The sequence below is a fragment of the Argopecten irradians genome, chromosome 6, assembly GCF_041381155.1.
Source record: "Argopecten irradians isolate NY chromosome 6, Ai_NY, whole genome shotgun sequence".
Lineage (NCBI taxonomy): Eukaryota > Metazoa > Mollusca > Bivalvia > Pectinida > Pectinidae > Argopecten > Argopecten irradians.
In genome coordinates, this window is record NC_091139.1 from 642,023 (window position 1) to 659,735 (window position 17,713).

At 34.9% G+C, this 17,713-nt stretch overlaps 1 protein-coding gene across 12 annotated transcripts in view; it reads left to right on the forward strand.

Annotated features, from left to right (window-relative positions):
• The window catches only part of LOC138324657 (receptor-type tyrosine-protein phosphatase kappa-like), a 48,565-nt gene extending 34,019 nt beyond the window's left edge, over window positions 1-14,546 (forward strand). For 11 of the 12 annotated variants that reach the window (XM_069269674.1, XM_069269680.1, XM_069269685.1 and 8 more), the window contains 16 exons: window positions 91-275; window positions 574-661; window positions 1,099-1,175; window positions 1,650-1,686; window positions 2,073-2,170; window positions 2,416-2,547; window positions 3,304-3,449; window positions 4,059-4,194; window positions 4,306-4,452; window positions 7,480-7,579; window positions 7,801-7,874; window positions 8,717-8,842; window positions 9,043-9,159; window positions 9,288-9,445; window positions 9,863-9,998; window positions 10,553-14,545. In XM_069269674.1, coding sequence (XP_069125775.1) covers window positions 91-275; window positions 574-661; window positions 1,099-1,175; window positions 1,650-1,686; window positions 2,073-2,170; window positions 2,416-2,547; window positions 3,304-3,449; window positions 4,059-4,194; window positions 4,306-4,452; window positions 7,480-7,579; window positions 7,801-7,874; window positions 8,717-8,842; window positions 9,043-9,159; window positions 9,288-9,445; window positions 9,863-9,998; window positions 10,553-10,621 — 1,826 coding nt within the window. In that variant the 3' untranslated portion in view covers window positions 10,622-14,545. Of the gene's footprint in view, window positions 1-90; window positions 276-573; window positions 662-1,098; window positions 1,176-1,649; window positions 1,687-2,072; window positions 2,171-2,415; window positions 2,548-3,303; window positions 3,450-4,058; window positions 4,195-4,305; window positions 4,453-7,479; window positions 7,580-7,800; window positions 7,875-8,716; window positions 8,843-9,042; window positions 9,160-9,287; window positions 9,446-9,862; window positions 9,999-10,552 lie in introns of all 12 variants that reach the window. The other variant, XM_069269681.1, reaches the window with a different exon arrangement.
• The last annotated feature ends 3,167 nt before the right edge of the window (window positions 14,547-17,713 follow it).

Here is a 17,713-nt window from a genome sequence, read left to right on the forward strand (position 1 = left end):
ATCGGTATTTATGCAATGGCAGTAATGTTACAACAAATATCTAGAAATGACAATGCTTGTAAAGTTACGGAATGTATACATTTATAACAGAACAAGACGAGCCATCCGAAGCTGGAGCAAGCGTATATATGAACACTGGTCTGGTCGAAGAAGCTTCCGGTTCCGGTGATGTGTACTATAACTCCGGTCAAATAGGGTTTCCTGTTTCCGAACTGAAGTCTATTGTCGAAACTAAAATGAAAAACAAGGCAAAGGCTTTCGAAGACGAGTATAACGTAAGTGTTCCTTAATTTATTGGAATAATGCGACCATAAAATTCTTGTTGATGTAAACAATGCAACGTATATGAAAACAAATGGGGCTATACATAGAATGCCGAAAATGAGCAAGTAATTGCAGCATGTGTGTCTCATTATATCTGGTATAGTTATAAGATGATCGATGATAATAATACGATTGATAAATGTGTCAATACATTGTCCTAACAGTTTTGAACAAGAAATATATACTTGGCACCAATATTTATCACAGGTGTAGTAAAATGATTTTGAAAAATTCTAAATTATACTGCAGTCGATACCATCTGGAGCTTTACACAAGCATACCATTGGAACACTGGACTATAACAAAGTCAAGAATCGGTTTAAAACCACGTTTCCATGTAAGACAATGTTTATACTTTTAATTCTTTACAGACTAAGTAAAGATACCCGTTTTCATTAAGAAAATACTACATATTGCTATATAGCATTTATTTATGTTAAGATGTTGAATATAAGTATGCAAATATTAAGTATTTTTGCTTAACGTTACGCTGTCTCAACAAAAAAAGAACTTCATTTTACAAAAATTGATGATTCAAAAGTAATATTCATTAAAGCTTTCTCATGACGAACCCGCTTATTTAGTTTATGATAAAATCACTTCAGTTTATGTTTAAACTGTTTTTAATAGCAAATTTATATAATGCGAATCTAGCATTTTTACGAGAAATGGTGTGATAATGTTATTGGAAAAATCTTAAAAGCTTTCATAAGACATGCATCAATTGAATTAATTAAAACCTTTAACATTTATTTGATGTCATATCTGATACAGACGACCATTCTCGTGTTATTCTTGACATTGTGGGGAAGAATCCACACACAGACTACATCAATGCTAACTACATAGACGTAAGAATTTCTTTACCTCTTTTATAGAATCAATAAATTATGATTTCATCCAATATGAAATATTTCTTCATGTAGCTTATGAAATATTGTTTGTGGTGACCATAGGAAATTATATTGGAAAATAATGTTATAAAGACCTGCCAATCCACGTTGATCGATTAGATTGTGATTTGTCATTGAAAATAACATTTTATCATTTTCTTGTACATTGTGTTCCATAAGCGGCTATGACAATATAATTTTAAATTTTAATAATAGTTTGTGGTGACCATAGGAAAATATTTGGTAAAATAATGTTATAAAGACCTGCTAATCCACGTTAATCGATTAGATTGTGATTTGTCATTGAAAATAACATTTTATCATTTTCTTGTACATTGTGTTCCACAAGCGGCTATGACAATCTAATTTTAAACTTTAATATTAGTATACTCATTGTTAAGCAGTCATGAACTTTATGCATTGATTTTACAGGGTGTCACAAAACCCGCTTTGTACGTCGCCACACAAGGTATACATTGTTTCTCAGTAGCCAGTAAATGAACTTTTTTCTTTTGTGATAGCCAATGAATTTCATTATATCTTAATCTGAACAAGACGCTAGGTATTGCATCTTCCTTAGATATAATTTTAGTCACTTTTATAACTATGTGGTATTTGAGATATGTTGATGGGTTTCAAGGATTAAGCTCAGAGCTATATTAAATGTATTACCTGATCCAGCGAAAAAATAAAACTTATCCTAGGAGGTACCATGCATGCATACCTTTATATCATCATAGTTTTTTTAATTACAACTACTCCGGTAATAATACGATTTAAGGAAATATGGAACATTTGAATACGCATCTTATATATATATGTATTTAATTATGTTATGTTTGATATTCTACTCAGGACCACGACCCGGCACTGTTAACGATTTTTGGAGGATGATCTGGCAGCTACAGACAGGCAAAATCGTCATGCTGACCAATCTCATAGAAGGAGGAAAAGTACGTCTATGTATCATATTATAATATGAATTAATATGTAAGATTTTATTCATATTATGCTGAACAATTAGAAAAAAATTATCGAATATACAAAACAATAGTATTTGAATATACGAATTCCGACCGCGTTTCAAAACGTTCTAAAATTATAATCATACGTACATGTATGTGAATCTACATATTACTGCTACAATGAATACGTCCATAAACTCGCATTGTACTAAATTTTTGATTTGCCTATTTAGCCGAAGTGTGACAAGTATTGGCCAGATGAAGGAGAAAAACCACTGGACACGCCACATTTTTACATAGCACTGGAAAGGGAACGAGCATACGCTTTCTATGTCATTAGGGACTTCAAGGTCACAGAGAAGAAGGTAAGTACCACGGATATTATATATATTTTTCAAATGTCATTCACTTATGTATCATATGAATAACAATATATTCCTCTTTCGTAGAAAAAAAACCCTTTTTAACCATTTACATATCTGATTATCTGAATTTCAAACAAACTTAATCTCTTTATTTTTAGATAAATATATTACATCTTGTTACATCTCAATCATTAATATCCGTTCAAAATGAATAAATATTTAACTAATTAATTCATATATTGTTAACATCCAGTATTTTTTTTTTTAAATTATTTTTTATGATCAAAATATTTATGCGTTATTCTCAATATATTTTGGGGCTATGAAGTCATAGAAAACGGAAAGACATTAAATGAAAAAGACTGTCCGTCCATTTTTTCGGTGTATGGAAAAATATTCTCAAAAATCTAACCAATAAAAATGAGTGTAACATAAGAAATTAAATTATGCATTAGTTGAGACAACTCTTATGTCAAATAAGCAGAAGGAACATAACTCTGTTCCACACATCTAAATAATCAATTACAAATTTAGTACTTAAACCAATACAGTGATATACATCATGGTATAAAAATTACAATGCAATATACTTGCATTGTAATTACGATTGATTGGTATTTGTTTTGTCATTGATTAAAGTGATTCCAAAATAAAGGGCAGTATTGAATCAAAGTTCAAAGCAAAATATTTGAGACACACCTTTATACGAAATAAATAGGGAAAAATGATATATTTATCTTAAAAACTTCTTGCCAGACAAAGACAGTCAGACAAGTACATCAGTTCCACTACACCACGTGGCCAGACCACGGGACTCCTGACCCTAACGAACTCGTCGTCTTCCATCGACGCGTGAAAAACTACGAGGCTGTAATGAAAGGGAGAATGGTTGTTCACTGCAGGTAATATGTCCAAATGTTCGAAAAAAAATTTCTCACTTCTCCTATACTTTGATAAATTATACAAATATCCTGCCTCGTCTATATAAATTGATGGTGACGTCAATCTTTTGGGATTCATATTTACTTTTTTTGAGCTATAAATATGGCATTATGTTTACACAAAGGAACCAATATCTGCTCTGAAAGACAGATGGATGTGTAAACCCAAATACAGTTCCAAGGATGATGCTAAAATCAAAATGAACGTGATGTTAAGTATGTTGCATAATCACGAGCGAAATTTTAAACGAAAGTTGTAGTTTACATATTTTGTGAAAAACCAAAAAAAAAAATAAAAAAAAAAAAAAAATAAATAAAAAAAAGCTGATATCAACAAATACCAAGATATTATTAACTATTTCAAAAGAAATTGTTGAAATTACAAATAGTATAGCTAAACATGTGTCCAAACCAGTGACAGTTATAATTATAAACAAACGCTATAAATAACCACCTCTTTTAAAACTGGTTTGTTTTCGATGTATATGCATATCCAATGCCCGTTTTACAATAGATCCGTCTATTTAAAACTTATGTCTAACACTGTTTCTTTGTAAACTTGTTTTAAAGTGCTGGTATTGGTAGGACGGGAACTTTCATCGCCCTGGACGCTCTCCTGGAGTACGGTAAAGAAACTGAAAGAATTGACGTCTTGCAATACATTAAAACCATGCGGAAGGATAGAGTCAACATGGTTCAAACTGTCGTAAGTTACATTGGTATTTGTACTAATTGTCTGCTAATAAAAAAAATATAATTCGGATATTTTCAGAGTTACCCTTTCCCAGTAATAACTTCCATACATTGCTTTATCCAGGAACAATACATAGCTGTACATCAGCTACTTCTTGAAGCTTTCGATATGCCGGATACTCTGATTCCAAGAATGAAGTTCCATTCAGAACTTAGTGCTCTCTCCAATGGCGGTCCTATCAACCAAACAAAGCTCAGACAGGAATACCAGGTAATGTAACACTGGGCAGTCAGTGAGCAAATATCTATCAATTATTGACTTTTATTGAGGCTCATATTTTATTTTATCGCCCACGTAAAATAAATAATGACCGAGAGCGTAGCTTGAAACCATATTTATATTGTACAAGGGCGATATAAAACCTTATGGACCGAAACATAAGTCCTTATTTTTTTATTAGATATGTCGTTTCTTTAAAGTGTACACGGAATGGTTTGGTATATAAGGCTTGATATATGCATCATTGGATAAAAATTAGAATGGCGAAAGTACGAGTTTCATAGCGATTACGGTATTAGAGATAATGCGCCTGTTCTCTAGAACACACCTGAAGCCCCAAGCCACTGACCCCGATTCAGGACCCCTGACCTGTGACGTCACGAGGACAACGGGATCGACTCTACTCGCATAAGATAGAGTGGCGATATTCGGTGTCTGCCATCTAATGTGAACCATCCGTTTGTAAAAATCGATTTTTAAGACACAAATACCTGTGTACATGTCCGATACCTATTTAATATTATCCTCAATCACAGACATGAGTTTGGAATATGCATGGAAATAGGGATTTATACCATACATATATTGATGTACATGTACCTGTCGTAGATAAATGAACATCTCTGCGCGATTACTGCATAATTATACACAATAAAATGTAATAATAATTCATGTACGTTGTATATCCGCGGTGTTTGGGACCATATGTACATGAATATTATATCAAAGACGTCTATGTTCTTGATTATATTACCCAACTCGGGTCGGGTCGTCTAATGTCTACTGGTCAAATAAATCCTTGAACCCAGTTTACAAAATTCTGACTTTTTCATAAAACCTGCCCATACGACTTAAGGTATAACTCTAAACAGATTTTTTTGCATATGTGCAAATGCATCTACTCATTGTGTTTTGTCTGAAATCGATCGTGTGACTTATTACACATTTAATACCATTGCTTAATTACCAGTAAATATGTTTGTCATTTAATTCTACTGTGAGTTGGTGGATTTAATTCTATAAACCAAGTTTTGAGAACCGTAACACATATTTAGAATTTAGATGGAGTGATATTTTCCGATCTAATTGTTTTTGACGAAATACATTCAGCTTTCAAATACACGTAATACAGTTCATCCGACGACTTGTTGATATTTCGCTCAAGTTCATTCATTAGTGTCTTTACTAGAACAATAAATCATGCACGGGTCAGACGAACTGAAGATGTCTATGTCTAATCCAAATATCAGATATCAAGTTTCAAAATCAGAATACTTTCAATGTCGTGCCGCGTTAATCTCTATACCTGTATACTGCAGTAACTTAAACGCGTGATCAATCCTGGCTAATGAGGGGATTACGTAAGAAAGGTGTTTAGTGACCTGTCACGCTTTGTTGATTAGCACACGTCACGTGTCAAAATATCAGTCCACAGGTAAGTTAGCGATAGGCCATGATGTTATTGTTGTATAATGTCATATTTGTAAACACTTATAAATTTTTGGTTTAAAAATAAAAGTAAAATATACCGTTTGTGCGTAACATATAACAAGTGTATCAAGCACTACATGTATATACTTCAGAAACACCCATGTGTACATTTGTACATCATAAATGTTTCTGGCTACATGTACATGTATATGTATTTTCATAAAAAACACTGCAAAATTATTTATAAATGGCATGTCGAGAAAGAACAAATGCAAATATAATGCACAATGTCACAATTTTGATACTAGATTTCGGATATCCAATTCTTTGTGAATTTTGGTCAATATCGATCATTATTATGATACCAAAAATAATAATATGTATGATCAATAAATTTACTGTTGAAGATTGTTTAAATAACACATGTCGACATAGCTTAAAAGAGAAGAGAAACACGTTATAGCTATAAATGAATTTTATATTGTAGATTAAAACTCTCAAGTTTTGTTTTATTGTTAACCCCCCAATTTATGTCTATGATGGCTACGTGTATTGAACTATAAAATACATTCAACACATTTTCTTTTGTGTTATGTTGGTTCTTGAATATACAGAAACATATTCAAATGGATAATTATATGACCATCATTTTCCGAATTTGTCTCTTTTAAGATTACATAGAGAAAATTGAATATTACCGAAGTTTGATAATTTAGTAATTTGTTGAAACAGAGATTAGATATCTAGTAAAAATGTACCGAGCTGTGTATGTATAAAAGTTTACACAAGGTACACAAGGTGATGCCTTTAGACTTATTATAAATATGTATTTTAGCCTTATTTCAGTTGCAATGTTTCCTAATATAATATGATCAAATCGTCATCATAACTGTATATATATTTGTCAAATTATCGTAGCCCCATTTCAGGAATATATATGTCCACCTTTGTGCTATAACCCCACTACCAAACATGTACAGCTCACACTGCCGTTGTCCTCGTGACGTCACTTCCTGTTATTTCCCAAATCAGGGTGAGCGGCCGATACCCTGATAAGCAGTCGATATACAGGTAAAAATCGAGCACTTCGGAGGGCGGTATCTCGGTACTAAAGCGGCCGATTTTGATGCGGTTTTCAACATTCTTGTCAGGAGATCTGACAGAATAACATATTAAAATATAATTTTCCGTTCCGTGTACACTTTAACAAATGTCAAAAACAATCTCTAATGTTTATATTAATTACAAGAAAAACATTGCTCATATAACGCCTCCCTGAAGAATGCAGCGTTCGGGCAATGAAGTGTGTGAAGGAATATTAACTCAGTGTTTCCATGCTTAGACACACCGAGTCAATATGCTATATGTGCACATTACGTAACCATGGTTTAGCCGATGGGAATTATGGACATTCAGAGCATATCTCATTTTAACCAAAACCCATTGTAATAAAGTTTGCGTTTGCTAATTGTTTTCATTTGTATGTTCACATTTATCGATGCATTCATTCAAGGAGTTTGTTGTTTTTGCACAATATTATTCGGCAAAAGATGCTTAGTATCATTCAATTATATTTAACATATGTAGATGACGCAATCTACGAAACCAAATTATGGTAAGAATGACTACAGGGCCGCCTTACTGCCATCGAACCAGATGAAGAACAGGACCTTATCCGTCTTAGCAGGTAATGGTGTAATTTAGGGTTTTACACGTCCAATCAGTCTTGATTCTGTACGTAAATATCAAGGTATTGTTACAATAGACAAATGGTCATATACTGGATTTTTTATATTCTAAAATTAAGTATAATTAGAATTTATTTATCGATTTTATACATTATTTGTATACATGGCCGCTAGTGTGCGATTCAATGATATCAATGTCTTATCAAGATTTCTTTTACAGCTGATAGGTTTAGGACTTACCTTCAATCCCATTCAAGTAAAAGGACAGACTACATCAATGCCGTCATGTTACCGGTAAGTGATTAATCGTATATGTACGATTTCAAAATCATGTTTAACCTTAATGTAACACTGTATTTGTTGAAAGCACAGGTGTCTCAGCATTTAGAACATACACGTTTCATTATACATAGTACGAGTTATTTCGTTATGATGTTGTTTAATATAGTTCTCGTAGCATTATGTACAATTGAAGTGGTATTGTAATTAGAATTGTATGACTTTATTTCTGCATTCAATGAATCTTCATTTCCATTCACCAGTCAATGAATTTAGATGAATTCTTATAAAAAATTCAATTGACGTAGATGTACCCTAATATTATTACACCCTAAACGAAATGTATTTATCCACTTCCATTCAATTACTGTAAACCGATTTAGTTTTCCGTATTCAATTCTATAATACAGAATCTTACATAAGGGACTATGCAATATGATTTTTTTTTCAACAATTTAAATGTTTTGAACGAGTTTGATAAATTTCATATGATACAACCACGATATTAAGATTCTATTTATCACATTACCTTCACTGACGAGAGTAAAAGTAGAACTTTAAATTTCGTTTCTAAAACTTCATAAAACAGTAGAAATCCGGCTCGAACGGCTCGTTTTCGTCTTCCGAGACAATCATACCACGTGATTCATTGGTTATCTATTTCCTGACATTATCAAATTAAATTTGTTTGTAATATGTTTGGTCTGAGGATGTCGCGAGGGACAATCACGGATATAGATAATCGACATTTGTGCATCCTATTCCTTTCTATTTTTAAAAGCCACCCTTCGATTCGCTTCCTTATGTGTGAGCATCAAAGTTATTCAATGTCAGTATTTGTTTTCTCTGCCTAAAAGTCGTACACCTCCAAGACTGGGTACATCGTCACTCAGACTCCCCTGGAGGACACCGTGGTGGATCTATTGACCATGATTATGGACCACAACTGTCACACACTCGTGGTCATTGACACGGACGTCATTGTAAGTGTACCATACCAAATCATCTCTCCGGGAGATTTATGTCGACAAAGACATCACAACGCTGTTTTGCAATTTATTGCAGATGTATGAGTATGAATTTATAGACCTTCTAATTTTTGAAAAATGATGGTTTCTGTGCAAACATTCACGGTCGTCATTATGATCTTGTAACGTAACCATTCAGATGATTCTACTTTCAGGAATGGTTGCCTAGCGACGGCGGGTTTAAAACCATCAGCAATTATAGACTGGACCACAAGGGAAAGTCCTCAACCGTAGAATGTTTAGATTTGCATGCTCTTGAAATCGGAAATTCGGTAAGGTTTTGTATACATCATTTAACAATAACATTTATCTATGACTTACGTGATTAATCTTGATTGGAACTCAACATGATTACACTATCAGAAACTCTACCTATATGGCTCTATTCTTACCTCCACAGGAGAACAATACTTCTATCAACCTCCGAGTGTTTCACATGACTGGTTGGGATAGAGACTCTCCAGTCCCTAAGGATTCGTCAGTGTTGCTTCAGCTGTTGGAGTTGGTCGATAGCCGACGTAAATCAGACGACACTAAAACAACAATTGTTATGTGTCGGTATGTATTGACAACGACTAGCATCATGCTGCTACTCACGTAACCGTGCATACCCATATATCAATGTTATCTGATCGTTTTTGCTGGGATTAATCGTTTTATTTGTTTAACGTCTTATTAAGAGCCAGAGTCATTTCAGGACGTTCCAGGTTTGTTGGTAGAGTCAGCTGAAGAAAAACCAACGACTAGCGGTCAGTACCTGGCAACTGCCCTTCTTGGGATTCTAATTCGCGACCCAGAGGTGGAGGGTTTGTGGTAATACGTCGAGACATCTAACACACACAGTCACAGCGACCCCTTCGTTTTGGCTGTACCATTCCTTATATCTAGTATTAGGTTTATTTGCACAACGCATTCATATCACATTGAATTTATATGTGAATGTGTTATAATTACATATTTCATATAATGTTACAGTGACGGACATTCACAGAGTGGGCTGTTTTGTTGTATCAGTAATGCCAGAGACCAAATGAAGTGTGACGAAGAGGTGGATATCTATCAGATCTCACGTCAGCTGCTAGTACGACGTCCGGAGTTTTTGATCAATTTTGTACGTATGTCTTCTAACCAGTGATATAATTAAGGCGGATTGAAGTCTATGGGGATTTAGCTGACACCTAAAGTTGACATGGTAACGTCAACTGGTTTAATTCAATCAATGTTAATGTATACACCCCCAAAATGATATTATTGTACATATATGTATTACACTATCTTACTGTGGACTATATTGTCGATATATATTCCAAATCTTTGCAGACAATCTTCATAATGCGCGCAAGTTTGATAACAGTTTATTGCTTAATGTCAAAAACTTGTATGTAAGTATATACATGTCATTGCGGTTTTGCTTTATCTAAGAATTGAATATATATCAGGATGTTCATATAATGGAGCTTATGGATCCAATAATAGTGCTGGAGACTATAGTTTTTATCTCTGTCATTTTGTCTGTCTATAGGTTACTTAAATAAACAAATTTTGACAAATCTCGGTTTTGATATTGTTACATGAGATATCGGTATTCGGTAAATATACATCCCTTTAATATAATTGTATGTTTTGAATTTATGATTTACATGCACTTACTTTTGTTTTGTTCAGGACCAATACCAGTGCTGCTATACCATGTTAAGAGATTATCTAGATACTGACGATGTATATATCAACTGAGAGATATCTGGAAACTAATGATGAGTGAATCAACTGAGATATATCTCGATACTTACGACGTGTGCATCAACTGAGATATGTTTGGATATGAACGACGTGTGAATCAACTGAGATTTATTACATAATTTGTTTACACCAATATATATATATGAAGAAATATTAATTTTCAACTATTATCCCGACAGTTAAATCAAACCTTGTTATATTGCAATGTTCGAAGTTATATTGCATGCTTCCGTGGAAACGTTATATTGCACGGTTTGATATGGTATATTGCACGGCTTTGGGAACACCTCGCTGTTGTTGTCTAATTTTGTAGAAAACTTCCGAGGAATCGCGCGTAACAGTGAGTTACATTACTATGACGTCACAAAGGCTCACGCTCAATTTTGCGATAACTTAATAGATCTTGAATCAAGCACGTCATGTAGACGTTTATCGAGTAGAGGACGGACCCGGTGAATGAGTTAAATTAAAAGGCTGCATGCAGGTCTAATAATGTGAAACATCCAAACTGGAGTTACAACCTGACGTTCCTTTGATAAACGTCAATTTTCTATAGGATTTGAAGCTTTTCCTTACGGTGCGATATTGATGATTTTGTTATTTGTATTGTTTTTTAACAATATTCAATTGAAAACAGGTGATTATGTAATACATCTGGATACTGACGACATATATATCAACTGCAATATATCTGGATACTAACCATGTATACGTCGATTTGTCCAATGTGATATATCTGGATACTAACAATGTATATGTCCAATGCAATACACCTGGATACTGACGATATGTATATCAACTGCTATATATCTGGATACTAAAAAAAATGTTTGTTAAAACTCAAGTGAAAATGCAGCATTTTGATCGGTCGAGAGAGATTTCATATTTCACTTTACCACATGGCAGTAAATATTAGAACAAATCAAGACAATAGACACGTTCGTAGCAACCCCCTAGCAACGGGTGATAGTGTATATTTGACAGTGCAAAATATTAACCGCCCGAAAAAGATGCACACTCGTTTCTTTTTCGACAAATTGAGTACAGAGCTTTCCGTTTACACTGTTTCGCTTACATTCCCAGCGCTATAATTGTGATTGTCATTAATCCTGTCGGTGATAAGGTGAACGGATGTCATCCGATTATAAGCGTATTCGAGACGTTGCTAATGTTGTAAACAGACGACGGGACAAAAACCAAAATGCATTGAGATTTACAAAGACATTAAGATTTAAATAATCGCGGGAGACAGGCAAGAAGAAAATTTCACTGAATGCTTATTGTGAGTATTCTTTGTTTACAATGCAATGATGATAAGCGCGCTATTATCATATGACTCTAAACCGGAAGCTGCCGAGGTTGTTTTGAATTCCAGAATAGTTTCCGATACGCTACGACATTCCACTTGGATATTTTTTCAATAGGTGAAAATTGTCTACATATAATACTGAATGTTTGAAATCATTAAATAAATCAAATAAAAGTAATGAAGTGAATATAACATGCTATCTCTGAGGTTTTTGCGGTCCTTATCGTAAATGGGAATGGAAGTAACGTTCGTCGCAATAAATGATAAGAGGGGACCCGTCCGGACTGAAATTCCGGAATTCTAAAAAAAATCGCCTACGGATTTTCTTAAAACACAAAATTTGGAGAAGATCATGCAAATAAAGAAGACATAAACCAGATAGAATATGACAAAAACATATGAATTGATATGGAATTTTTTTGTGCCATGATTTTTAAAAAAATTGTCAATTATGACCAATCTTAGCCCTGGATGAAATGGGGGTAGGGTTGTGAGTTACAAAACTTTAAGCTTACAAAATAGTAAACATTTGATCGAAGACCCCATGTTTTTTTTTATATGATACAGTGGAACTTGGTTGATACGAACTCGGATAATTCGACAACCCGGCTTAATACGAAGTACTTTGACGGCCCCAACCGAGTTCCCTCTTTATCTTTTTTTAAAGAATTCGGGTAATTCGAATTCGGAAAGCTCGAAAAACTCGGATAATACGAAGTGAACTTTGGGTCCGAAAGACAAAAATCATATATAAAATGTTCTTATAACTGGAAATGAGATTTTTTTTGGACAACTAGATCGCCGAAATGCCGATTTCTTTTTCATAAATCTGCCGTAGAACGTCATTTCAAAATATATATCGAGGTTTTCTTGTTATAATTTTGCAACTATTTTCGACATGGAACTAGTCTATATATACACCATGTAAAGACATAATCAGCAGAAAAGAGAACTCGCTTAATTCGAACACTCGGATAACTCGAAGTTTTATTTCGGTCCCTTCGAGTTCGTATCAACCGAGTTCCACTGTATTTGAAAACTATATTACCTTAGGCATGGTATATTTCAAGCTCAAATATCTCAAAAAGTAGTTCGAGAACAACCATTTTTCTATAAAGAATTGAAATCAACATGGAAAATGAAATAAAATAAGACCTATTAGACAAAAAAATGACATGGGTTTTACCAAAAGTATGGAGCTACCTTAAATTGGCTTAAATTGGTTGAATGTAATCAATGTCCATTTACGCTTGTATTTTCATTGAATACATTGTTTTGTTTTTGATTGTCAGATATCACTCTAAAACGTTATTTTTCAGATTTACTGTTCTTGAATATCATTTTAAAGTGAATAGTCGGGCAAAGAAAACCAGTCTAAATGCGTTCATTGGCCTTCCAAAAGTTCTCACATATTAATACGACCGTCAAGTTTCTGCTTAGTTTCACAGTTCTGACCATTAAAGTAAAGAAAAGTTGAAAGCATTGAAAGCGATGCTGCATGGAAATGTAACCAAGGACATAGTGAGCCGGGAGGACGTTTTAGAATTCCCAAACTTTAAATCAATTTCTTCGTACGCAGACAGATTTTGACGAGATATTTTATTTTTCCATTTCATAAGAAATTATACTGGATACATTCACACCATTTTTACCGACTTTAGCCATCCTTGCCTGACTGTTCACTTTAAGTATAATAGTAATATGATACGGACAAAGTTTGGCTTATATAAATTTTGATCTAAAAAAAACGTTGATCTAGAAAATAATTGCATGGTTCTTATATTGACTAACGTTTAATAAGTATACTTGTAATGCAATTGTTTTCGTCGATCCCTAAATTTTCATAAGATCTCTTGATATCGACTTGTAATTTGAGATTACGATTCGACTACAACTACTACTATTGACCTCATACTGTATAGTTGTAGTTTTTTTATAAATACTGACTTTTACTATGGATTAACTTGATTATAACTTGTATAAATAAAAAGATGTCTGAATCAAGTACAGTATATGATCCAAGCCAAAAGAGAGAAATGTGAATATGTTTGAAAGACTTTTCTTTTTCTCCACATGAAGGCATTGAAGTGAAAGCATCGTTAATCAATTTTAAGTCAAGGAAAATAATGTTATATCAAAATGAGATTTCATACGTAATACGAAACAGGTCAAATGCAACATTGCGTTTCCTTATATAAACATATTTTGAATATCTTATATAAACTTGGTATATCATTCATTAAGTCTGTTGCATTATAATCTTTTTTTTTTATTCAATATTTAGCTCCGCTTTATGTGTTATAATCTGTTTAAGTTCGATTACAATTATACTTTATTACTGATCGTGTTGATACTTTATGTGATATTTTCTATTGTAACGTTGTAGTGTTTTTTTTAAATTCAAATGTACCTTTTCGTATTTAACCAACATCATCAACAACAACAACAACAACAACAACAACAACAACAACAAAAAAAAAAAAAAAAAAAAAAAAAAAACAAAGAAAAATAAACATATATTCAATTTTTAACAATTTTGTTGCTTACATATGGTTTTCGTTGTTGATTGTTACGCTGATTTTTAACTGACTATTGCCCTTTCCATTCAGCTGTTTATAGATTTTGAAAATATTTTACAATTATCAAAATAAGTAATAACTTTTACAATAAAAATGTAGTGATGTAATGGAACATTTGTATGTGCTTTATTCAATTTTATGTATTGATTCCAATTAAATTGAATTAAAAATATATTCTATAAAAAAGACTGATTGTATCAGCAAAACTAAACTTAGATTTGATCAAGATTAAAGCACGGTTTTTCTTTCTTTTTTTTGTGTATAGACAAAAATGTGACATCGAATGACGTTTGCTTTTTACCACATCCTACCTTTTTATATCGTTTTATACGATTTTATTTTTAATGTAAATTGCCCGACCTAAAGTATGTGGAACATACTGATGACAACTGTAATATATGTTGACTCTAAACAGTAGTGCAATTCCCTGGTTTAACTCCGGAACAAACAAAAGCCCTCAATTTGTTAAACAAAAGCATCTAACTTATAGCCTGCATGTAACCGTTGGTGTGCAATCCGATGATACAGGGAATCTATACATAATGTCAGAAAACAACGAACCATGTCATGTCTCTGTCCGGAATAATTACACTGCCAACCGACAGGGGTTATTTTGTCGGAACCGTGAGATAGTTTTAACAAGAGGCCCAGAGGGCCTGTATCGCTCACCTGGTTTTTTGTTAGTAATTATCACAAGACTCAGACAATTAGAAAAATTTAAAAGTTTAATTTTGAATCACAACCATACAATGATGCTATTGATACCATACAAATATGCTATCCAATACATAGGTTCAGAGACAAAGTAATTTATATGAAAATAGTAGCCTAATTGACCTTTTGACCTCGCATCTATTGCCGTCTAAGGCCCCGGGGGTCAGCTCTATCATTTGTACAATTTCAAATCCCAACCCTATAAGGATGCTACCATTGCATTATAAGTGCTCTTCCATTCTTAGTTGCAGAGAAGAAGTCGTTTATATGGAAATAGCTAAATTGACCCCTTTTGACCCCACCCTTCAGGCCCCCGGGGGGTCAGCCCCATCATTTGCAAAATTTTGAATCCAAACCCTATAAGGATGTAACCATTGCATTATGAGCGTAATCCCATGTTAAGTTGCAGAGAAAAAGTCATTTATATGGAAATTGACCACTTTTGACCCCGCCCCTTAGGCCCCGGGGGGTCAGCCCTATCATTTGCACAATTTTTAATTCCCACACTATAAGGATACTACCATTGTATTATGGGTGCTATACCGTGCTTAGTTTCAGAGAAGAAGTCGTTTATATGGAAATAGCCAAATTGGCCACTTTCGACCCCGCCCCTCAGGCCCCCTGGGGGTCAGCCCCATCATTTGCACAATTTTGAATCCCCACCCTATAAAGATGCTACCATTGCATTATGGGTGCTATACCATGCTTAGTTTCAGAGAAGAAGTCGTTTATATGGAAATAGCCAAATTGGCCCCTTTTGACCCCGCCCCTCAGGCCCCCTGGGGGTCAGCCCCATCATTTGTAAAATTGTGAATCCCCATCCTATAAGGATGCTACCATTGCATTATGGGTGCTATCCCATGCTTGGTTTCAGAGAAGAAGTCGTTTATATGGAAATAGCCAAATTGACCCCTTTTGACCCCGCCCCTCAGGCCCCCCGGGGGTCAGCCACATCATTTGTACAATTTTGAATCCCCAACCTATAAAGATACTACCATTGCATTATGAGTGCTATCTCATGCTTAGTTTCAGAGAAGAAGTCGTTTATATGTAAATAGCCAAATTGACCCCATTTGACCCTGCCCCTCAGGCCCCCGGGGTCAGCCCCATCATTTGTACAATTTTGAATCCCCACCCTATAAGGATGCTACCATTGCATTATGGGTGCTATCCCATGCTTGGTTTCAGAGAAGAAGTCGTTTATATGGAAATAGCCAAATTGACCCCTTTTGACCCCGCCCCTCAGGCCCCGGGGGGTCAGCCACATCATTTGTACAATTTTTAATTCCTACCCTTTAACGATACTACCATTGCATTATGAGTGCTATCTCATGCTTAGTTTCAGAGAAGAAGTCGTTTATATGGAAATAGCCAAATTGACCCCATTTGACCCCGCCCCTCAGGCCCCCGGGGGGTCAGCCCCATCATTTGTACAATTTTGAATCCCCACCCTATAAGGATGCTACCATTGCATTATGGGTGCTATCCCATGCTTGGTTTCAGAGAAGAAGTCGTTTATATGGAAATAGCCAAATGGACCCCATTTGACCCCGCCCCTCAGGCCCCGGGGGGTCAGCCCCATCATTTGTACAATTTTGAATCCCCACCCTATAAGGATGCTACCATTGCATTATGGGTGCTATCCCATGCTTGGTTTCAGAGAAGAAGTCGTTTATATGGAAATAGCCAAATTGACCCCATTTGACCCCGCCCCTCAGGCCCCCGGGGGGTCAGCCCCATCATTTGTACAATTTTGAATCCCCACCCTATAAGGATGCTACCATTGCATTATGGGTGCTATCCCATGCTTGGTTTCAGAGAAGAAGTCGTTTATATGGGAAATAGCCAAATGGACCCCATTTGACCCCGCCCCTCAGGCCCCCGGGGGGTCAGCCCCATCATTTGTACAATTTTGAATCCCCACCCTATAAGGATGCTACCATTGCATTATGGGTGCTATCCCATGCTTGGTTTCAGAGAAGAAGTCGTTTATATGGAAATAGCCAAATTGACCTCTTTTGGCCCCGCCCCTCAGGCCCCTGGGGGGTCAGCCCCATCATTTGTACAATTTTCAGTTAGTAGCCCATAAGGATGCTACCAGCCAAATTTTGTTGAAATTCGACCAGCGGTTATGGAGAAGAAGTCGATTGTTGACGGACGGACGGACGGACGGACGACGGACGACGGACGACGGACGACGACGGACGCCACGGTATGGCATAAGCTCACCTTGGTCCTTCGGACCAGGTGAGCTAACAACACATTGGGTTTGATTTTATCTGGACCTCTTAGCAGTATTTATTATTTTGGGTCGGCCAGACAGGTCACAAAATCTAAAATACATTTGTCACTAACGACAGAGGAATGAAATAATATAGACTCAATATATATGCCATTGTATAAGGAAATGTTTAAAATACCTTAACAATGAGTATGCCTATATTAATAATATTTATAAATATTAGAAACATTACAATATATCAC